This window comes from Indicator indicator, chromosome 8, assembly GCF_027791375.1.
Source record: "Indicator indicator isolate 239-I01 chromosome 8, UM_Iind_1.1, whole genome shotgun sequence".
NCBI lineage: Eukaryota > Metazoa > Chordata > Aves > Piciformes > Indicatoridae > Indicator > Indicator indicator.
The window spans coordinates 18,765,056-18,789,721 of NC_072017.1; the positions used below are offsets into that span (position 1 = coordinate 18,765,056).

Here is a 24,666-nt window from a genome sequence, read left to right on the forward strand (position 1 = left end):
ATTTACTGTTTTTAAACACTGAAATGTAACTACCAAACCCAACAACAAAAAAATACTTATATCCTCTGTATCTAAAGGTTTAGCTTTACTTATTCATACTACAGCTCCTCAGTACAAAACCAAAACAGAACATATTCTGCTTTAAATTTGCAGAAAGAAACAGAAAGCAAGCTCAAAAGATTTCTTTTTTCTCCAAACACTGATAGCAATGTTTTCTCTTTAAATCTGCTTCCTTGCAAGCAACAGTGTAAAGAACCTACCACAAAGCTCGAGTTTCTTAAGAGCTCATCAATATTGGCGTAACTGAAGTGTTACAATTGTATAGCTTTCCCTTCGGGTATCAAAGACGTCAACAAAGAGCCAAGGCTAAAAGCACATACGGAAACTTCAAAACTAGACAAACACTGCTCCTATTCAAGTTAGTCAAAGGCATGTAAATAGCCGATTTAATAAACTCTTGCCAATTTGGTCATCGCCAGTCACAGCTGTAATCTGGGTGTTATTTCAATGAGCCAGACACTTTTACTGATTTAAACTAAAGAAAGAAAAAAAAAAAGGGAGGGCGAGAGACGCGAATGCCACATATGGAAGATGGAGTCACAAGCCAATGAGACGTGAAACAGGACTAATCTGCTCACAGAGAAAGCAATCACTGACAGCATGGGAACGAGCCAGAACTGAATTCTCCTCCCTCCAAAGGCTGGCGAAACAAAGCAATGCGATCATTAGCAAGCCTTTCCACCTCTGCTTCATATCTGAACAGCAGCCTCGCCAGATATGCAAACAAGCCACTCAAACGTTAATTCGGCATACCTCGTTTATGCAACTCCCTGAGCGGAATGCCATCTCCTCCCCCGCCATCGTAGGGCAGGTACGGATCAGAAGAGACATCCATGGATGTGCCGAACCCGAAGCCCGCCTGCCTGCTCAGAGGGGCCGCGGCACTTCGCACACAAGGGCGGCCGCGGGGGACGCTGCCATCTTTGACCAGGATCTGGCCTGCGCGCCGCCGCAGGAGCTAGGTTCTGCCCCGCTGCTGATGTCAGAGTGGGGCGGCCGCAGCCGTTGCTAGCGCCTGTCAGCGTGGGCCCCGCCGGGCCGCGCCCGCCGCCCGGCACTGGTCCCACTACCTGCGCCGCCTGCGCCTCCCGCCGCCTCAGCTCTCGTTGCTGCGGCTGCTGCGTCCGCATGGGAAAAGAGAGCCACGCGCTTGACTGATGACGGGAAGAGGAACGCAATAAGGAACCGTTTCCAACTTACGGGAGGGGCACACCCCGCCCCGTCCTACGGCTTCAAAGGAAAGCTCCATGGGGCCCGACCCACAGAAATTCGCATGCACGAATGCAGCTACCAGGACAGGCCGCCCTTTCAGTAAGCGAACGGAGGCCTTAACGGCTCCATTAAAAAAGCAAACCCACAAAAAGAGGTATTTGCACTTGTTTTGTTCAGCCCGCTGGAGCCACACCAGCAGAGAACTTATAACAGAACCTCATTTAGATGGCAAAATTCATGCAGTACCGCTGGTGGGAGTCATGTTTAGTTACTCTTTTCAAACACCAAAATTATTACCCCCGAGGAAGAACAGTGTAACTTGCTAAAAGCCAACCGCTGTGCTGCCCTAGCTTAGCATACTTAACTTTCACAGCCCCCTTTCTCTCCTCCACCCCTTCACGTTGTAGTTTTACAGCAGCAAGTGTCAGATTTGAACCTATATAACCAAAACTTTAATTGCATATGTAAGTGAATGGTCTGGTGTCTCCAACATTTTAGTGATGATTACAACTGCATAACATCCATACGTATGAAAAAGACTGGGGGGCTGGAGGGTCAAACATACTAAAACACAAGTCCATACTTCAGCTTGCCTCATGTAACACATTGACAAAATGGTACAAGTGCTTTAAAAGTTACAGACTCAAAGTAGGCAACAACCCACATGAACACTAACCAAGGCATTCATCATCAAACAGTGACTGTTAGAGTTTTGGCAAAACGCAAGCACTTTAAATAACCGGAATATAAGGACAGGAAATCTTCAACTGACTACATAATTACTTGCATTTGAAAGAGATGCTGTTATATAATCCATATGTTACTTTATGTTTACTGTATGACCTTGTACTCGCTCTATTTTGCAAGTACTGATAAGACAACTATTTTACATGATTTCCATAGTTCAGTTGTAATGAAATACATATGCAAGACATGCATATTGTTTTTCCTTTTCTTCCCTTCCAGCAAGTAATACAAAAGTGCTTGCTGATCTGTTACTCTCAGTTGTTTTAAGTATTCCTCTTCAGTAATGTGTCACACATTATATACATTATTGCTTAAGTCAAAGAGACTCCTTTTTGTCAAACTGCATAAAAGAAAAAACAAAACAAACAAAAAACCCCAAACCTCTCCAGAGCTGAAAATGGATATGCAAGTCAGACATACTGCTTCAGTCTAACACTGACATATTTTGTACATGTATGTGTGCATACACACCAACATGTATGATTTGCGTAACTCAGGGGGCCCAGTTATTACTGAGAATATCCAGGCTTAGCAAAGCTGAGTACTGCACATCTCCAGTACCACAGTTTCACTCATACAGGAACTGATTTTATGATGTATGCTTTTCCACTTCTGAAAGCATGACAAACACCTGAGTTTTCAAATCTATTTGTTTCTTAGATAATTTTCCAAGACTGTTCTTAAGGAAGTTATCTCTCTTATAAGCCAATGCTCCAATGTTTTAGAACTGATAATAAAGATCAGTCATAGCAAAGAAATGGCTAACTGGATGGCCTAAACTTGTTCATTCAACTAAGGCATATGCAAAATGTCTGCACATGTCTGAAACTAAAACAAGTTACAAAAAATAGTGTAACTAGTTGGAGGTCGTATCTGATACACTTAAGATACAAAGGAAAAGAATGCAAAGTCTGCATTCTAAAACAGATACAACTTCATATTTGCTACATAAAATTTCAAGAGCCCACTTAATTGAAAATTGCAAAAGCTCTTCCAATGTCACTGCTTATAGACTGGCTGCCAAATAGTCCTTTGTCTACTCTTAAAAAGCAGAACACTCATTTTTCCTTCTCAATTACCAAAGGCTTGTGTTCTCCTTTGTTCACAACCACTACCACTGTGTGTATTCCCTTTCCAACAACAGCATGAAAGGTGGTGGCTTTCAAGCAAGTGAGTGAGGTACTATGCATGCTAACCTAACCTAGTTAAGTCGGCCTTTTTTTTTTTTAATATCTAAAAGTCTACACCATTTAATGTTTCCAAATTACTCTTTTGCTACCTGGTATGAAATGGCATATGTCTTTAACTGACAGGTTTATATTCAAAAGAGTATATCACAAGTTATTTCTGTTGTGGAATACAGCAAATTCCAAAATCACAGTTAACTAGAGACACCATTTCAGTAACTATTTCAAGGTGTTATGGTGTACATAAGATTATGAACCTTGTTGTAAGGCCTAAACTTGGCCTTATTTTTAGTGACTGAGAAAGCTTTAAAGTGGCCAATTTAGTACACAGAAGAGCTCATGAACAGCAGGTTTACACACCAGCTTGCCTTCAGGGAGATTTCATCACAGTAATTCTAGACTAAGCCCTCAATTCCCCCAAAAAACTCCATGCCCAAATAACCACACATTTGAGAGCTCCCACTGTTCTCAACAGGCACATACTGCTGAGATGCATCTATTTCAGCAGAAAAGGGCTTTTAGACCATTGTTTTAGAAATATCACAATGTATATGGATGACACACTTATAAATCTACTAAGAATTGAGAAGAATATATTAATCCTCTCTCCATACCTTATCTTTTCTCTTTTACAGAAAGAGAAGAAACACTTCAAAGTATTTGAAAATGTTAAGAACAAACCATATACATCCAGGGAGAAGTGTTTTGAGGTAACAGAGGTGAAGAGGAGTATCAGACATATGACAGCCTGCTTACCCAAGACTGGATGGAAGACCTTAATTCTAAGGAACTGTTCTACCATTTCATATTTAAAAGTAAGCTAGGTATAAGGAAGAGAGTGAAGTACATTGCTAAATATAAACCAAACATTCGCTCATTTACTCAGTTTATTTCACTAACAGAATATGCAATTCCATTGCATCAGTTAATGAAAAATTAAGTAAGTCTTTCATGAAATTCCAAATGTAAGTTTTGGGATACTGAATGATTTCATTAAAGTAACAAGAGATGCCAAAAATGTGTCTGATAATTACAATGTTGGTTTAACTAATGCAAGAGATTTTGGCAACTCTTAACTGCCATTTTATTTCCTATCATTACTCAAAACTAAGGCTTCTCCTTCAGCAGAGCTAGAAATATTCTCTTGAAAAAATGCTACATAATAGAGCACTCCTCAAAATAGCTACCATCTGCAAACATTCTGAAAAGAATTTAACTTGTATGCACCCTCGATTAAAGGTTGGACACGAAAGCATCTACTTACAACTGTGTGTAAATCATACACAAAATCTCTGAAAACCTACTATGTTCCATTCCTCTTCCAATTCCTTTTCTTTACTTGTCCTGTCTTTTTTTCCAACTTACTCTTTAATTTACCCTTTTCTTGATCTATGTGATGTAATTAAGCCCATCTAACCCCTCCAACATCTTGACTTCTCCTGTTACTCAGCTTACTGAACTTGCAGTGCCTTCAGTCTGACTGTTCATTCTGCATAGAATCACACAACAATCACAAAAACTAGGATAAACAGGGTCAGCGCTGAGAACACTAAAGATGATAAAAGGAGGACAAATGCCTTTCTCCCAGCTTTGGTACCAACAGGATCGAGGATGAAATAACTCAAAGATGCCATCTCAGAAAACAGAGGGAAAAAAAAGTTGTTACATGTAGCTTCAAACTATTACACTGTGGGGGGGAAAAAGTATTATTTTAAAAATCTTAAATTATGGAGTCCCAAACGTCACTCATTCATCAGCATTATAGAGAACTCTGTACTTGATCACAGTGGTGTTTGCAAAAGGCTCTCAGCTCTGTATTGGGCTATAAACAGATTCCATTAAATTGTTTCCATTGCCATCTCATCAAAAGCCTCAATGAGGTAGACAGACAATGACAGGAAAAATTGTAGACTAAGTACAAAGGCACAAGAAAACAAATCTGTAACTTATGTTGTTGATGAGTTCAAGGCCTTGATCAGTCAAAAAACCCCAATGGAATGTGTTTAGCAGTAATAAGCGGCAAGATTTTATTTGCATTTTATTATACAGAAAAAGGAAAAAAACAAGCTACTAATCACAGGGGCTTTTTTCCCATAACTGTTTGTCTTCCACAAATTAGTTAATTCCGCTCACAACCATTTCACCCAGCAGAGAACACTTTATTCTGGGATCTAGCCTAATTAAGTTTGCTTGTTTACCAGCTAACCACAGGTTCTTGAATTATTCTTCTATAATATTGTATAACTTCCAATGGTGCTTTTACTTGCTGTCCAGAGACGGAAAATGGTAATTCAAGTCAAACCCAACCAGCAAACAGAATGCGGTAGAACAGGTCATATAGCCACAAGTATGTTGTGTAATCAGTTCTGAGGCTGACTTCCTCCAGGCTAGCTGAACCTTCACTGCGAATCAGGGAAATACAAGCAAAGGCTTCTCATTGCCATGCAAATCTTTAGGGCAGGTGAAGAAAGAAATTAATAGGGGAAAAAAAAAGGGAGAAAATGAAATAATGATGCAGCATTAACACTGGAGACCAAAAACAAACTGGAAAAAAACCTCCAAATGTTTGCTCCTGAAAGACTACTTCGACATTTAGGCCCAAAACATTGAAGACATGATTACTCTCTTCATTTTTCTTTTCCATCCAAGGGTGTCCATCACTCTTGATCTTTACCCTGACAATGCTGGAAGAAAATCCTTGATACCAAGTGACTATATATAGCTAACAGCTATGAGAGGTTGGGTTTTCCCTTTTTTTTTTTTTTTTTTTAAGTTGGTCAGCTTTACATTGACGTGAAAAATGAGTGACTTTTACTATACCAGTCATGAGAAGAGGACTTGGAAAGAAAAGCAGGTTGTTTTCTCTAAGTAAGTTACTTTCTGAGTCTCAAAGAGCCTCTTAATTCCTTTCTATTTATTTTCTTTTTCTTTTCAGGTCCTGCTGTATTTTCACATTTGCATATGTGACTTTTCCTTACACTCCAGTCTGCTAAAACTAATTAAAACTCATCACAAGAACTTTCAGTGTCCTTAATAGAAGAGATCCTGCTTTTCTTAGCAGCTTTCCTAGAGTTTACTGTTTCCTTTTCTAGGACTAGCCAAAATTCTGCTACTGAGATCATTCTGTACCTAAGATCTATTTCCTTATGTTCATTTATCTGCTAGATTGCCCTTATTCTGTTTTAGTGTTGTTTATTTTTGGCCACTATTTCCAACTTACTGTTGAAACTATGTGCTGGGGATAAAAGTACACCACTCGTATGTATTACTCCCTAGATATGTCATTATATTAAGCTTCCACTCCATCTGCAAAAACATTACATCTTCTCCATACAAACATAAGCTGTGTGAACATAGTGTCAATAGCAGTTTTATATATTATTAGCACATAATAGTATACTATGACAGGTATCTTTGAATTGCATGAAACCGTGAGCTCAATACTTAGTAACTGTCAAAATAAGACTTGCTACTTTATGTCCATGATACGCTCGTATCCAAAATGCTGTGTTAACTCCTGATCCCTTCCTTAATTTTAATTTATCAGAAAAGGTTCAGAAAGAGGTACTAAAAAGGACCAAAGTATGGCATGGTTGCAAGGTCCAACTGATCAAACCAGAAGTCCTTAACCTGTGAAAGAGAAAACTGAGGATGGAAAGAAGTAAGCAGCAATGGAAATAAATTTTTCATCATCTGTTTTAACAAAAGACTTCTTAAGATACTTAACTTTTCAGAGGATCAAGAACACTACAAATAACAGCAAGGACAACAATAAATTTTTGTTAATGTTTTGTTAACGTATAATGTACCTATATACAACATATATAGATACAGCAAACCATAAGCTGTACATTAGTTTGATACCTCTCTAGTGATGATTAACAGATATACCTGCTCACTGATTTGCTGAAATTAAACCACTGCTTTGATGCAATTCTTTTTTTGGATTTTAATCCTGATTCTTTCTCCTCTTGAAAGGAGAAAAGGAACTACCACCTCTCACAGTGACAGTACTATGTTGTAGGCCTTATCAGAGTATGTGTATTTGGCAAGACAGTGAAGTCACTCTAGTTTCAGGTCACCCTGTCCTAGTTTCCTATCAAGCCTTTTTTTATCAACAGCAGTTTCATTTCAATAAGCTAATAATACCCCCTAAAGCCCCTCTGTATCAGCAGAAAGATTTTTTTTTCCCACACCTGCAACTACCGACAACAGCCAAAAAAAAAAAAAAAAAAAAAAAAAGAGCTTAAGCATTAAGCTTGAAACTGAATCACAAGGAACGTGTCAGCCCACACTAACACATAGGTTGGTGTTTTCCCAGGCAAGACGCTGGCAAGTTATAGCTGTTCTCAGCAGTATTTATACCTGGATTTCAGTTCAAAATAAAGAAAAGATGGTTCTTCGCATAAAATGTAGCTAAGCTGTTAGAATTTGCCAAAGGATGGTATGGTTGCTAAAGAACTGCTTCAAGAAAATGTCATTGGAAGAAAAATGCACTGATAAGGACTAAAACTTTAAACCCCTTTCCTCAATTGAGAGAGGCCCTCAGTCATACAAAACTGCTGTACAAGTTATTGGACACCTATCAGTTACCCCATAACTTAATCTTCCTAAAGCATTGACTTTTGACCCCCAGCAGAGGCAGGGTGCTGAGCCAGGTGGATTTGTGGTTTGACCCAGTATAGCTGTTCTTGTGTTTCAGGGACATCATGATATCCTCTTTTAGAATAAAATTTCCTGTTTAATCTAGCAGACAAAAAGCTTTCAACTTCAAAATGACAGTGAGCAAGAATATTTTCAAATGCAGAAAACGAGTGCAGCCTGGTATCAGGTTGGTTAAAATTGTAACTCCTTCTATGGCTGACTTGAGAGAACAAATCAAAGTAAAATGAATAAACAAACTACTAATAAAGCTGTAGTGAAAAATGTTTACTTAGTACATAAAGACTTTACAATCATATTAGACTAAATTATTTTACTGTACGCTTCAGATTCTTTGTTCTACATACACGCCATCAAATTTCCTTTGCTTTCATTCCTTCATCTTACACTATTCATACAGTATGCCTGCGAGAAATACATAACAGTAGCAGTACACCAGGCTGTCGAGTCAGCACTGCCTTAGCAGCATCTGTTAACAAAACCACTGTGTCTTAAGCACTTCAATGGAACTGCAGAAAGAAACCAACAAAATTACACACTATCAGAAAGATGGAGAGAATGGATTACTAGTATTAGAATTCATCTTCTTTCAAAATATCAGGCTGGAAATGGAGATGCTTTTGTTTTGGAAGATGATAAAATCTAATTTTGCAAATACAACTTTGTCAAGAAAGACTGGTGAGACCACTGAAGGACTGTTATGGGTAAGGTTTTAAAACTATGACAGTCCTCTCACCCTATTAAAAAAAAAAATGTCTTCAAAGAAGTAATCACAGCATTTGTGAGAAACTGAAATGGTCAGTATTCGGCTCGAAACAGTTAAGAGAACAAGAATCAAACTGGTTACTAAAACTCTACATCCACACTACCATAACTTCTGGCTCTCAGAAAGTCTAATGCCACACCAATACAGCTAAAATCTGAAGGCTGAAGATCTGATCACTGTATCATCACTACAGGCTGTTCCAATTAAAACAGTATCAAGGTAATTCTTGTCCAAACTGAAAAATTATTTTGAAAAAAACCCAAAAAAGGAAACATAACACCAAAACATCAGAATTCAGGAAAACCCACTGTCATGATAAACAGGTAAGATGCAAAAGAAACACCTGCAACTCAGTTTAAAAATTACATCCAATAACTAAGATACAACATTTTTTACCCTTAACCTAAGAATCTTCCAGTCTAACTTTTCTTTTTCCTGCCAGGAACTTTGAAATCCTTTAATGAATAACTTTGTTAATTAACTCAGTTATTCATGCAAACATAAGTATACATTCTGTTCCAGATTAATGGACAAAATTAACACAATACTAATAAAGTGAAAGCAAACATGGTTCTGTATTGTCAGATACCCTGTGTTCAGCTGCATTAGCACTATAGAACACAAGCAAAACATCAGTAGCTCTAAATACAATCCAACAGAAAAAGAAGATAACCAGTTACTGACAATTTAACTACTCAAAATAAACGAGCTGCAATTCATGCTTGCCCCTGTGATCTGAGGAAGTCATGCTTCAATTTGTATGGCATCATTTGCGAGTGAATATATTCCTTACTTGAGAACAATGAGCCCTTTAATGCAAATGCTGCTAGCTTGGAAAACAGGCTGCATGAAACTCAGGAAAGAAATAGGTGAAATTGTCATCATGACTGTTCAGTCAAGTCAGTTTCATGCAACATGGATAACACAAACAAAGAAGTATCTTCTAAGTAATTTTGCACCATTGGCTTCATATGAGCTGCAGTCAACAGAAAGTTGAGAATGTAGAGGAGAAGCAGAGAATGTAACAGGAACTTAAGTCCTTTATGCAGGAAATAAGTTATTATTTTATTTGCATTGTTTTCTTTATAAATTGTGATAGCTAAATAAAAACAAGCATACATATGATAGAACATTCTTGTGTCATTTGGAACAATAACTATGTCTAGGTCTTGTTTGAACGATTAACTTCTGATACAGTATGAATTCTTGATTATAAAGGACTACCTGCACTTGTTGAAAATTTCACTCTGTTCTTCAGATAATGCCACATTAGTTGACTCTATCACATCTTAAATACCAGTATTCACAGTGCCAAAAATAGATCAGTTTGGTCTCAATTTAGGTGAAGAACTAACTCATAGGTAAGGACAGTGGAGGAGAGCTGCAGTGTTTTATACCACAAACTCTTGACATACTGTGTTTTTTATTGGCTCTGCTATCACTGCAAGGAGATAGTAGCGGCTGTAGCAGCAGTTTTTGAATTACCAGTTTACGGGTTGTCATATTAAGGTTAACTATTGCCAATTTTATGCAAACACCATATGCCAGACTGCAAACTGTCTCCACAGAGAAGCCACAATATAAGCAACCAAGCTCCTCTGACTGAAGCAGGAATAGCTATTAAGAACACCCAGCTTGTTCAGGACTCAGACTTCCACAGACAGAGCAAAGTACCTTGAGATGTAAACACTGGTGAGATCATTTGTTTGCAAATGATTTTTACTGCAAATAAGGTTTAATCATCTGATTTCAGTCAGTGCCTTGAAACATTTGCAGTCTGACATCACAAAAATCCACCTCTTGCTGAGCTTGCCCTACAGTTAAATAATAGAAAAAATACAGTACAGGCTGATGCAGTCCTCCTTACATCATATAAATAGCCCTCAGTTCTGCACAAAATTATGAAGACGTCTCAGTTTTACCTCAACAGCTGGCTAACCCTGACTCACAAAAGGAAGAGGTCTGAATCATTTAATCATAGAATGTTAGGAGTTAGAAAGGACCTCTAGAGATCATCTAGTCCAATCCTGCTGTCAAAGCAGGATCACCTAGGGCAGGACACACAGGAATGCATCCAGGTGGGTTTTGAAAGTACCCAGAGGAGACAACTCCACAACCTCTCTGGGCAGCCTGTTCCAGTGCTCTGGCACCCTCACAGTAAAGAAGTTTCTCCTCATATTGAGGTGGAACTTTCCGTGTTCCATCTTATACCCACAGTTCCTTGTCCTATTACTGGGCACCACCAAAAAGAGACTGGCACCTTAATCTTGACACCCACCCCTCAGATATTTATAGACATGAACAAGATCCCCTCTCAGCCTTCTCAAGATTAAACAGCCTCAGTTCTCTCAGTCTTTCTTCACAGGAGAGATGTTCAAGCCCCTCAAGTTCAGCCAGTAGCAAAATATTGTCTCTCTCAGACTTCAGAAACAAGCCAACACAAGACGATGCCAAGAGAACGATAATGCATTAGACATTATCTTCTCACTTATATTCCTCTAGTAAAATATTAATTTGACAAGGTATTTCAACTCTAAAGGCTTCACTTCTGTACAAAAAAAAAGTTCTTTTTTTCCCCTTGTGCTGGTTTAAGGCCAGACAGACTCTCTATTGCCCTGAGAGGAACAAAAGAATGACACTCACACAAATGGATTGGATAGTGATGGAAAGTTTAAATGGAAAAGCAATTAGTGTCTACAGAAACTACAAAGCATGGTGGCAAAGAATCCCAAAGTGCACCAGAGTCCCTTAAACCACCCTCAAAGGCCTCCCAACACTTCCCTTCTCCCCACCTGAGGGTATACCCAAAACCCTCAGGGCTCTTTCTTCCTGTGCCCATCCCATGCCAGGATAGTTTCAGGCTGGCCAGAGGTCTGAGACTGCCTCCTCCCACCCCCTTTTCCTCCTGTCACTAGGCCTGAACAGGCCTAAAAGGCCTTGAGATACTCCCCTACCACTACCCAATAGGGAGCACCTCCCACAGGAGCAGAGAGGGAAGGAAAAGGAAGATAATGACTTTGCAGGCAAATTTATAGGGCGCAGGATTTATGGGTAGAAATACACTGCTTCCTGTGTCCACTTTACTGGGTCGGACACTCAGGACACCGGAGGCACCCAGCCTAATTTGCCACAGTGTTACAGTGGAGAGCTGGAATCCCCCTCCCACGCTGACAATAACCAGGCTAGCTCAGTCTGGAAGCAAATGAAGCTGTATTTACAGGCAACATTACAACCTATAATGAAATGCAATGAATATGCACAAATATACACTATTCACAACATTTACAAATATGTACCATAAACAAAAAAACACAACAAAGCCCTCTGGCCCTGAGAGGGGCTGCGCTTCTTCCCCTCCCCTCCCCCCCCCCCCCCCCCCCCCCCTTTCCCAGAGCAGGCAAAAGGGAAGAAAGCCAAGAAGTCTGTTAAACTTGTCAAAGTCAGTATGCGAGTGTGCGTTATATCCAGCCAGAAGAATGGAGCAGACAGACAGAGAAGATGGACTGCCCAACTGCTTGTATCTTGTTTTGAGTGCTGACTCTTAAACATTTCTCTTTCTCCAATGGAAGTGTTTAGAATAATCATTATTTTCTTTCTTACACTCAATAGTGATTTATTTACATTCTTTCACTTTGTTCGAACTTTGTGAAGAAAAATTAAAGACAGCCTTAAAACCATCACACACAGCCCTTGTTGAAGTCATGGAGAGCAATGATCCATCCTACTGTAACGTTTTTAAAAAAAATAAATTACATTGATTTATTCCTATAAAGGTTAAAGATGCAAATATCAGCTCATATGACTTAACTATTAAAGAACTGATAGCTTTTCAATGGTAAGTATAATGTTTTTAAATTGACTTAGCAAGAAGTAGAGCAAAGTCTAAAAACAAAACAAAGATGAGCCACCATGAAAATGAGATCCACAGATTGCATCCATGGTAGTACATTCCATGTTCAAGTATTGGCGAGACATCCTCCCTTCCAAGAGGAAGATACTTGTTACCAGTATAGTATCACCATACCACTTCTTATTAGACAGCAGTTTGATATGGGAACTTCACTACTATGAAGATACTGATTTTGATAAGCAACACAAGCAAGTTTGACCAAACCCAACAGAGAGTATCCATTCTAGACAGTGCTTTGGTGCAAGCCATTGCAGCCTCCACATGCACTGTAATTTGATTATTTAATGTGATAAAACACACAATGATCAAAGAATTTACAATTTCATGATACCTGTTTGTTATTCATAATGCTCCTCTAGAAGTCTGAAATTTAGGCAAAAAGAAAACAGCTAGTAGACAACATAACAGCCATATTATATACTATATAGGTAATTATGGTATGATCACTATGCATACACGTATTTAGTATATACTATACATTCACAATTTCTGTAACCTTTCCAGATGACACAGTGAAGGACAGGTAACACACATGCTTTCAGATGGCATTAAGAGAAACAAGATTGTTGTACAGCATTGTTTCTAACATAATGGTGAAGCCCCCAGATGGAACTACACAAAAGTATTGAAACCACAAATCAAAGGGGACACTAGAAGGTAAATCTCTATCAACTAAATAAAGATACCTGAAAGCATAGGTGATAAAGCCTTCCGAAGTCTTTTGAGTTCCAGCCAACATTCATTTGTTTAGTTCCATATAATATAAGACAGTAGCATATACTATTAGTATCCTTTCCCAATATCACCCAATTTCCACGTTTTCAACAGAAGGCATATTCACCATTGAATAACAGCCTCAACAGCTTTGTAAGCCTCAGTTAAGTGCTTGAATATGAGTGGTAATGTGAATGGCTGTGCTGCACAGGATTTCTGTCCTAACAGCCAAGGGACTTATCAAGCCTACTGTAAGAAGCAGAATTCTGTTAACCTACTGCCCTCTGCATGAGGGAGAAAAATCGACTTTATAAATTCCATACTGTTATCGTTTTATATCTGCATAATACATGCGCAGTTTAATTTTCATCAGACAAGGAGAAAAACAAAAAGATAATTTCAGAATCCTTCATTTTGTCCTCATTGCATGGCTTTGTTGTAAAGGGAGGGATTAAGAAATTATCCTTACAAATAATAAATGATATGGCAAACGGGTATTAATAAAATATTAGCAACCCTTTATTAATATGAAAATTGCCAAAACTCATTAAATAGGATCGTTGTATAGAGGGAATATATATTTACAATAGGAATGTACAGTCTTTGGGCAAAACACAACAATTCTACACAAACTAGGAGGAAATAACTTGGAAAGAGAAGGTCCCTGGGAGCAGATAGTGCTCAATTACAGCGCGGGGGATACTCAAAAAGAACTGTTATGCCAAAAAGGGCAATGAATTAATTACTCACAGGTGGTTTTACCCACACAGGGGATGCTGCTGTGTTAGCAATAAAGCTTTGGGGCGCTCTCATACGGCGCTGGCATAGCAGATTGCCGGCAAGATAGGTTTGCCACGTTGTCCCAGGCTGATCTGGCTTCAGTAGACAGCAGGTGGCTAACCACGCTTCTTGCGACAGGTGCTTGCTTGGTTCCTGGGTAAATTGAGGCACGGCACGATTCTAGTGACAAGGGAAAGCAAGCTAGGCAGATCTGGCTTCTAGGCTCATGTCTTCTCCAGCTTGCTGTGTATGGCTTGTGGCTTTATACCAGGCTCTAGACCAGGTGCTCGAGGCAGCTTCTACAAGACGGGTCCAAGTAGGTTCAAGAGCAAGGCTTGAAAGGAAGGCTTGAAAGCAAGGCAAAGGCGACTACCATGCCAACCTGTATATATACAACTTGCCAGAGAGCAACTGGTCCAATGGGACAACTGCAGCTAACGTGTAGCTGCCCGATGGAAAGCTGTTCTGCCAGGCTATAACCATGAAAGGCAGAAACAAAGGCCTTGTGTCTGGGGGAGCAGTGGTCAGCATATGTGCTCTTATCCCAGGTAAACAACTTGTTCACCAGACAGGCAGGAGTCCTGTCCCCTTTGTTCTTTTTCCCACGTTGCCCTGTCTTTCTGCAGGAAAGAGGGGAGAGAGAGGGACCATGCCTAGACATCTTAAGGCCTGTCTGGGTTTGTACTGGGCCATGCCATGGCCCTACCATGACAGGCTTTGATTTTTTTTAAAATCTGTAATTCTTTATTTTACAACATAAACTGTAAAATTATGATGAATATACTATTGTCCATGGCAACTTATCCAGATGTTCATGGATGGGTAAGTTCATATGTGTGCTCATTTACACTCCAAGCTTCCATGTTGCAGCTATTCAGCTTTCAATTTCACTACATTATTTGCACAATGATTTTAAGTACAGACATATTATTGCCATTTTATTCGTGTTGCTAAGAAACCAGGCTCATAAATTCTTCCAACGCTACACACTTAACACAGAATCTGTTTAAACAAGGCTCCTGATTGTGGCAGGGTTGACCAGTTAGAGCACATGGTTAGATCTAATGCCTCTGCATCCACATTCATTAGAGAGCCCAGTGTTGAAAACCACAGAATCTTCCAGACACTAGGATGGTCCTGCACTTCCTCAGGAGGTGGGACACATTCTGTACATTGAATTAATCTGCACTTACAACTCAACAGAACAAAAATACATTAATAAAGAGATGAGCAAAGGATAAGAATATTTAAATATTCAGAACAAATAGTTGATGCTAGGTGAGTAACACTGGACAAAAAGGCCGCATGCAGTCCAGCAAGAAAACGTTTGTTTGGTCGTGTCAATGAGATGTGTTGAATTAGAAAGATACAAGAAAAACTACCTTAAGAAATAAGAAACACAGATATACATCTCCTGTGAGAAACACACAATGTTCACCTCCTGCATGTAAATTTACTTAAATATTTTTGGAAGTACATTCTTGCTACCTTGAAAAGAAAATTCACACCATATTCTGATCTATGACTGAGATATTTACTACTACTTACCGTACAAGAAAATATTTTCCATGCATCAGTGTTCACTTAAATAACAGTGCTTATGTTTACTGCTTCTTACTGGGTGACCAGAATTTTGGCAAGCAGAGACAACAGTATCAAAAAACTAAACTCCAAGAGAAAAACAAACAAACAAACAAACAAAACCAAAAACAGTAATACCTGTGCTCTAATGCATGTTCTAATACTTCAGCATTACAATAAGAAACTGGCTGCTGGCATGTGCAGCACTTTGCATTGCTTTTGTCAATGCAAACAAAACAACCATTTCTTCTGTTAGGGCTCAATTTACAAATCCAATTTCCTAGTAAGTGAAGGGCATAACACTGGCTCTGAAACTATTTTATAGCAAACTTCTGTCTCCTTCAAGCGAGGAAGAGGATTTATACAAACAACAACTAGGATAACTTCAGACTTTCAGTTCAAGTTAGAAATACTGCAAATCCTGCACATGGGTCAGTTTTATTTATTAAAATAACCCCCCCAAAAAATAAACAACAGACAAAAATACAAAACAGAAAACAAAACACACCAAAACTCTAAAAAAACTGAAACACGATAAAAATAACCCACAACCCAGAACACCATGAAAACACATCCCAGAGGAATTTTTAAGCTAAAATACACATTAACCTACCAATTGATGCATCACCATCCAAGAGATTGTCATCTTCAGAGGTCTGGAAGTCCATAATTACACCTGCTCCATCTAAAAGCTCCTCATCGCTGCTTGCACTGGTTATACTGTTGTAACTGTTTCGATAGTAGCCTCTATGAAACAGCTGCTCAGACTCCATTTAGCTGATTTAAAACCTATATAAAGAAAGTAAGTTATTTCCTATTTGTATATGCATAAAAGACTGAAATTTATCTGAAATAAAACAAAACAAGTGTATTTCATGTTTTGGGGAAGCAAATATTAAGGCCAAAACACTACAGCTTACAAAAAACGTAGCAGTAACAGAACATTTTCTACATAAAACATTTCACACAAATCTTTAGTGATTTTTAACTGGATGATGCTTCCTCACCTCCTTCCTTGGGCTGTTATCATCATGAAAGTGTTTCAGTTTCAACACAGGTACTTGGAACATGCATGTCCCATGTGTACAAATGTGCACTGCACCATTGAGCTGGTACATATGAATTGTTTTAATACTTTTCCTAATCTTTACTACAAAGGTGTAAATAAGCAAGAGAAAAACCACTATTCAGTCAGCAATCACAAAAAGTCGTTTCTAAATGTATCAAAGAACAAAGAAGCAGGAAATCTAGACACCAAAAGTACTACTACTTCCATGAAGAGAAACAATTTCCCTTTGGATGTCTTTTAAATCACCTTAGATGAATGTTAACTGTTCAATAAGCTTTACACACAACTAACATTTTATTTCTTAAGAGCACGTCAGTCATTTATTTGTCCATCATTACCTGCAATGAATGAGCAGAGGGAAGTTTAGGTCAACACACAACAAATTTCTTTGTGTGCCTTTGAGTTTAACAAACGGGGATACAAAGTTAAGGATGCAGTATCCTGAGCTACCTTAAATGTCCAAAACAACTGGAAAGTGTATCTTCACGTGACTTAAAAATGTTAACTCCTGGGTTGAGTGAAGGAAACTGAGCGATGTGGAGTCTACGGGGAGCTGACTCGTCTGAAACAAGCTGCTGAGAACCCCAGTGTCGCATTACAGGTAAGATCCCAATGTCCACCTGTCTCAGTGCCCAGAACTCTTACTGGAACTATTTGACAAAACGTACATTTGCCTCTCTTTCAAGTGCTCCAATAAGTATTTGCTACTAAACAAGTTCAGAAAGTTAAAACGATCAAATGGCTTAATGTGTTAAAGCAACAGATACAACAGATGCAAGATTGCCAGTGATAAATGCAATGACTGCAAGATGGTCTCAGGTTAATAAATCCTGGGTAACACAATTGCAGGTGCAAACCTTTGCAATAGCTCCAGTATACAAGAGAAATGCATCAAAAATTAACCTGTATATTGAAGGTGCAATTTTTACCAAGAAAGGTATCCCTGTCTTGGGTGGAGGAAGAGGATCATGTCTCACTGACTGTCCTTCACCATGTTGGTAAGAGTGTGCCTGCACATACCTGCTGCAGATGCTGACCCCTCCCAAGAGATGTTCCTCTTGTGGGTTTTACACTATAGCTCTAGCTGTCCCTGCCTTCTAGGTGATGTTCAGCATGATTTGGGAGGAGAGTTGAATAACAATCATGTATGTTTAGCATGTACCAGTTTTGCTCATATTGGGGGAAGTCAACTTTAATATTAAAACTGCAGTTAAATAGGGAAAGGTCTTTGGGCACCCTGGCTTTCAAAATCTGTTTTGAAGTTGGGTGTTTATGTTATTTTGACCTTGCTTCATCAGTTTTAGCCAAAAGAGGACTATCTTATCTTCCTAAGATTCCCCCCTCCAGCTCTTTGGCAGGCCAGCTCTGTGGATCTTCGTTTAACATAAACACCTGCTGATTGTAAATGACCTTGTTCCTGAAGCATGCTACATCAACTTGTCTTCCTGTCCCACATTAACCTAGGCACTTATCCCACAAGCAATAATACTGTGTTTTTTTCCTATTGCTACAACAGCCAGATAAGGACAAGCATTGTGTCTCAGTCTGGTGCAGATTATCCTTTGTGGATACAGGAAGAATGCATTCACACAAGAGAGCCTGCACCAATGTTTATGGAGTTGTGAAGAGAGAATTAACCCATCGACCTGCCATTAAATAATCTCAGATTCATTCCACAGATTCCCTGCCCTATCCAAATGGGCCTTGAATGCACATGGGGAAGTATAGATGTTATTCAAGAGGAACTGCAAATGGGGGAAAATGGTACTGGTTGAATGATTGCCAAACCAAATATATTCTAAAAGAAAACAAAAAATCCTACAACAGATTCCCAACAACCTGTAGGTACAGTAAATACTTAAATAACAAACCTTTTTTTTTCCCAACTTAGGCTACCACAAAAATCCAAGAGACATTAATGTTCTCATCAATCCTTTGTAAAGATATTATATTTAACTTACTTCTGAGAAGTCTTATAGTTTTGAGTCCTGTCCAGATACCTTAGAAAGCAGACTCAAAAATGCTTCAGATTGTCTTTGGAAAAAACTCCCCCTAAACAGTGAGGGAACACACTGTAAGAATTTTTAAAAGTAAATACAAGTGATATTGAGGGAGCTCTTTGAACAGGGAAGGAGTATGACTCAAAAGGTTGCAAATAACCCATCACATTTGCCTTACTAAGATATTTCCAGGGTGTCCTGATCCATCAAAACTCTTTTACAAAGCAGGTTAAAAGAAAAGCCTCTGACTAAAAGAATTACACAAGAAAAGAAAAAATCCAAAGAAACAAAAAACCTCCAACAATAACAACAAAAAAATCCAATCCAACTCCAAAGATACAGATAAATCAGGATGCCTTATTTGTTATGACTAGGAAGAGGGAAGAAAGTAATAAGTATACAGGTATATTGAATTGTCAAAGATCTTCTCAAAATGAGAACTATCAATCATCGGAATAATGTTTCCATGAAAGTGATGGATTCCCCAACTTCGAATGCTTTCTAGGTTCAGCAGGACTGGGTGAAGGGTCATATTGTCTAGACTGCACTTTTGCCAAAAAGAGGCTGGACTGGATGACCCTTGAGGTCCCCTCCAACCTGGTTCTATGATTTTGTGATCTAGCTAAACACAGCGCAGACAGGTCTACATTGTTAAGACAAGCAGCACAGAAACAGCTACATTAATAGTAGAAAAAGCTTATACGACTATTGCACCTTCCTGCACAGTCCAGTATGTTGGGCACTTCTCTGCTCTCAAACCCCAGACATCCTGTTTATCTTTCAAGATCTACAACTAAGAGGTCAAGCAAAGAATAGAGTCAGCTGAGGGAATGACTTCCAGTGCAGTGAAGTGTCCCTGGAGAAAACAGAGGGACAAAAGCAGACTGATTTAGACATTTATTGTCAGGCAATCTGAGCAATCTCTAAATCTCAGGTATGTTCCCTGTTGTCCTGTAAAAGCACATAAAAACACTCCTAAATACCCCAAAGAGGTGACAGGAAACAAAGACATTTTAAATTTGTTATTTTCCTGAGAGACAATTGGAGTGAAAATGCAGAAGTACTCTTCCAGGTTACAAATTTGTGTCAAATACTCACAGCAGGGGGTGGTGGGAGGACAAAAACAAACAAACAAAAAAAAGAGAGAAAGAGCACAATGTTGAAAATTGGTGGTGTTACAACAGCTATTTCTCAAACCAAGAATCATCTTGATAAATGCCCAAATTAGTGTAATATTAAATCTCTCTGTTCAGTACTAAGAACCAAAAGGCAGAATCTGTCCTCTAACTTGCAAATAACCCTCAAACTCTACACAAGGACAGTACCTAATGAGAAATACTATGCAGACATAAATCAAAAGCAGACAAAATTAAGAATAACATCTTTACACAGAAGAAAATGCTCTACAGTAGAGGAAATGCAACAATAGCAACAGAGGAGTAATTTGCTGATTTTTTTTAAATTACAATATTTTAAAATGTTTAACTGGTAAGAAACTTAAAAAAATCTTTTCATGCAATAGGCATTCTCAAAATACAAAATAAAAAGTCAATTTCTGATAAATAAACATAAAACATATATATACTGAATTCAGCTCCATTCATAGTCACTTCAAAAATAACATTAATAAATTAATGCTCAAGGACAAAAAAGACCCATATTCAAGTATTTTTTGAACAAGAAAGAAAGCAAGGACAAGCACAGAAACAGACAAAATTACATGAAAAGATGATACATAAAATGCATGAAGAGAATCTTGCCTTAGAAACTATTAACAAGACTCAGATCTACTTTTTAGATTCTACTGAATCATGCCACTCCTGGTTATAAAAGCTTTATGTAACACAGCAACAGCCTGAAAAGGTTTTTTATTTTTATTATACATACCAATGCAGAATATCACTGCTACATCTAATCTTCACAAAAGCAGAATCAATAATAAATACTCATTCTTGATAACACTTTTTATCTTCTTAGCTTTAAAACAGCTGAAAACTACCAGCTTAACTACAGGATGAATGGTGAACTCATGCTTCTAGTCATATGATTTCAAACATTAAGAGCATTGATTTCAGTTTATATCAAGTATTCAAAACTACATCGCTGCTCCCTAGAATGTCTTAACCGCTAAGCCTATGACCAGGCCACAGTAATGACAGCCAAAGACTTGTACCACCTGGTACAAAGACATTACCTGACCTGATCAAGGGATTGCTTCTTTCACATTCAGCAAGTTACTAATGTATACACATTAGTGAATTAATTGCTTTCAACCAACACTAGCTAGATTAGCTGAAAAGTCAGATTTAAACTTACTAACCTAACCTAATGTACCGGTATCTTAGAAACACCTCTGCTGTCAGAGGTGAAGAGTGCTCTTCCACGCTGGCCCAGCAATAAGCAGCTACAAGAGCAACAAGGTCTTTAAGGAATTTTTAATTAGCTTTTTTTTTAGTTCAGATATTCAGAACATAATCTCTTAGCATGAACCTGAACTAAATATAAAAGCGCAAAAAGCTTAAGCTTCACAGGCAAGTAGTGATCCTTAGCCAAGTCACAGTAAGCAACTGTGTCCATGGCTGCCACTTCAGTGCAAGCCTAAAAATCAATGTAATACACAATATTAGTTTCTAAACTAATGAGTCATCTGCAGTTGTCTCAAATAGTCTGTCTGTGACAGAAAACATGGAGAATTCTCTTAGCAAAATAAATAGATTAAAAAAAAATTCTAGTATTTCTTCTGTGACTATATTCAGATAACACAGAAGTTTGTGAATTCAACTGGAAGGTAAAATCTACAGTCTTCTTCTGAATGTCAGGAACTATGACTATAGGCTCCATTGCTGACAACCTAACTCTGCTCTGTTGTGCCTTTGGGCACGATGCTCATTTTCTGTTTGATGAAAAGATACAGTCACAGAATGCAACATTATCTTTACAGTTGTTAAAGGATTTTGCTCCATCTGAATGCAGACTTGTGTTGCAATCAGAGGGATACACAGATGGAGAAGAGTTTTTACACACCACCAGAATAATCACAAGTATTTATACTACTTGTCTTTAGCTTTTCAGAGAAATGCACAGAAAGGTCCCCAGCTCTTTGCACAGGTTCATAAGTTCATGGTCACACCTGAGTTAAGTATCTTTCAGAAAATTTTGTTTAAGTTCAATGCACTTCTATCTGAATGATCTGAAAGTAATAAAAGAAGAAGAAAAATACTTCAATAAGAAGGAAATAAGACACCATCACAGGAAAGAGCTTTGTGAGTCAAGACAAAGAGTATATGAGAGTACTGACTCCATTGGAAAGAATACTGGAAAAGTATTCATTCTTGACAGGCAAAATTGTACTTCACAGAGCAGTCAAATTGGAATCTGAAACCATTATCCCAGGCTAAGCACCTTCTTGATAACAGTTACCACACATTTTTTTTTTAAGTCTTCGTACTGAATTCCAGTTGCTTCATAAACACACAAAATCTCATGAAATAAATAAAAAAATGCTAATGTCCTCCAAACTACACCCCAGGCGTACCACTGCTTATGAAGTCTTGTGGGGACACCAGGCATTCCTGTGTCTTTACCTTCCCAAAGGGTGACTAATAAACCCAAGCAAACCAAACCCAAAAGGCCTAGGTGCAAAAACACCACCAAAAGTGAAGTATTCACTAGATAAATGTGTTAGCAGTTCTGAATGCTCAAGTGAGTTTCCCTCACATGAAAATTCTCTCCAGCTGTAAAACTTAGGCAGCTGGTTGGCCAGTATAACTTCTAAAATTATATGTACTTCGGCATGGTCTACTAGTTGTGGTCAGTTTTGTGGCAGAAGAGCCTGGAGATAAATTATTACCATTACATAGTGGTATCAAGTTGAAACAAAGAATCAAAATGAATATTCTATGAGAAAAAAAAGAAAGTGATTTCATGAGGTATTTTTTTTATTTTGAAAAACATGGAAAAAAGATCATAGAATGGCTTAGGCTAGAAAGAACCTTAGAGATCATCTATTCCAACCTCCCCGCCATGGCAGGGTGAGGGGGGGGGGAATAACTGAAAAGAATATTTATGTCTCAGCACAAACCAGGAGGAAACCAGTAAGTCTGTAAGACTGATAACATTTTTAAGCGTTTGTTTATTTTTGGTAGTGTTTTATATGAGAATGTAAGTTTTCCGCAATGCAAGCAGCAAAAAGTAAAATAATAATTAAAAAATAACAAAAAATATTTTAAGTTTTCTTTCCTAGAGATATCCTCTTTGAAAAATTGTTTTCTCATTTTTCAGAAAATAGGCACGTTTGGAAGCATGTGGAGAACTGCTTTTTTTTCCCTTAACACAGGAGTCAAGTTAGCAACAGAAACCTCAGGGGAATAGCTGCAGCAGATCAGGAACTGCAGATAACACATCAAAACCAACAAATCTGGCAGAGAACAGTAATTTGGAGATAAGATCAGAAGGAACTCAAACACAATCTTATCTTTCAGGAAAATGAGTACTTCAATTTTAACTGGCTGGATGACAAAATATCAAGTCACCTCAGCAGCTCTGGCTGCAATTTCAGCATATTGTTGAGGTGAAATTGCATATTTACTATTTCAATTTTAACATGTTTCTTCATTATACAGTATTGCACTATGAACACACAAAATGCACATTTGAGTACTTCTTTCATGAGCTTGGTAATTTATCAAAATATACAGGAAAAAAAAGAAACAGCAAAGGTTATTTTTAATAAAAGATCAGTGCTTCAGGAGTGAACTTAATTCAACTTCCATTTGCTATTCCTCGTTAACCTCCCAAAACGAGCATAGTCTAATCCTGTAACTAGAAGGGCCAAGCAATATGCTTATCAAACAAAAAGGGTGAATGTCTAGAAAGTTCAAGAGGAAAGAACTGACCATAGACTCTCTGCAAGTCATTGGGGGGAAAAAAAATACAACCAACAAAAAACCCCACCTCCCGCCCCCCCCCCCCAAAGAAAACAAAGCAAACAAAACCACAAAGCAAAAACCACACTGGTACCTAGTATGAAGCGATAAATCATCTTCTTTGCATTAATTTCCAGGACTACAGATCCAAGTTTACTGACTACATAATACAAATAAGAATACTCCAGATGTAAACAGATTTATAACTATTTTAACAGCTTTGTCTAGAATATTTTCTATTATATGTTAAGCCCAGGAACCACTTTGTTAAGCCTCTCCTCTCCAATAATAATAGGTATTATCATGTCACTAAGTGTAGACATTACGTCAACATTTTATGTTGACTTTTCAGGTTTCTATCTTTTTAAAGCAGAGCACACATTCCAGCAAACATTACTTCTACAGTCTGTTTACAACCCTCTTACCAGAATCAATTTAAATGAGAAGGGGGTGGTTCTCTAAACATTACTTTCTCAGATAATGATATAAAAGCTTCCAAAACTCAAAACCAAATTTCAAGTTAAACAGCTATAAAAATTTGTAATTGTCAACTGTCTAGTATTTCAAGCATCTTCAGTTTCCAAAGCCTGGCATGTAAACCAAGCACAAAGTACTACAGTAACAGAGGCCAGAAGTCAGTCAACACAGAACCTGAATGTACAGTTTATAACAGAAAGGATTAAGACTGGCATATGGAGCACAGAATTGGGAACTTGCTCTCAAAGCATGTAGGCATAAAGCTGAAATCTTAGCTCTGGGAAAAATTAACAGGGAGGGTGTGTGTACAAGCAACTTCACGTGCATGATCACTGCCACTGCTGACTGCCTTCAGAGATTACTGGGTTACTCCTGTTGCCAAGGAGGTACCAAGCAAGTTTAGGAACATGCAACCTAGAGTCTGAGAACTAGGGAATGAACTCCTCAAACAATTTGAACTGGCTACTGTAATTTCCATCACAAATCTCTTCAATAGTTCTACTTGGGTTTTTTTTTGTTGTTTTTTTTTAAACCACATTAAAAATATCACTAATGCTAAATTATTGTAACATATTA

General features: G+C 38.2%; 1 protein-coding gene across 4 annotated transcripts in view; it reads right to left on the bottom strand.

The window, feature by feature from the left end:
* Positions 1-16,392, bottom strand: part of CLCN3 (chloride voltage-gated channel 3) — a 47,542-nt gene extending 31,150 nt beyond the window's left edge. For 3 of the 4 annotated variants that reach the window (XM_054383278.1, XM_054383280.1, XM_054383279.1), the window contains exon 1: positions 16,233-16,392. In XM_054383278.1, the coding sequence (XP_054239253.1) occupies positions 16,233-16,392 (160 nt within the window). Of the gene's footprint in view, positions 1-813; positions 896-16,232 lie in introns of those variants that run through there. The other variant, XM_054383281.1, reaches the window with a different exon arrangement.
* Positions 16,393-24,666: the final 8,274 nt, after the last annotated feature.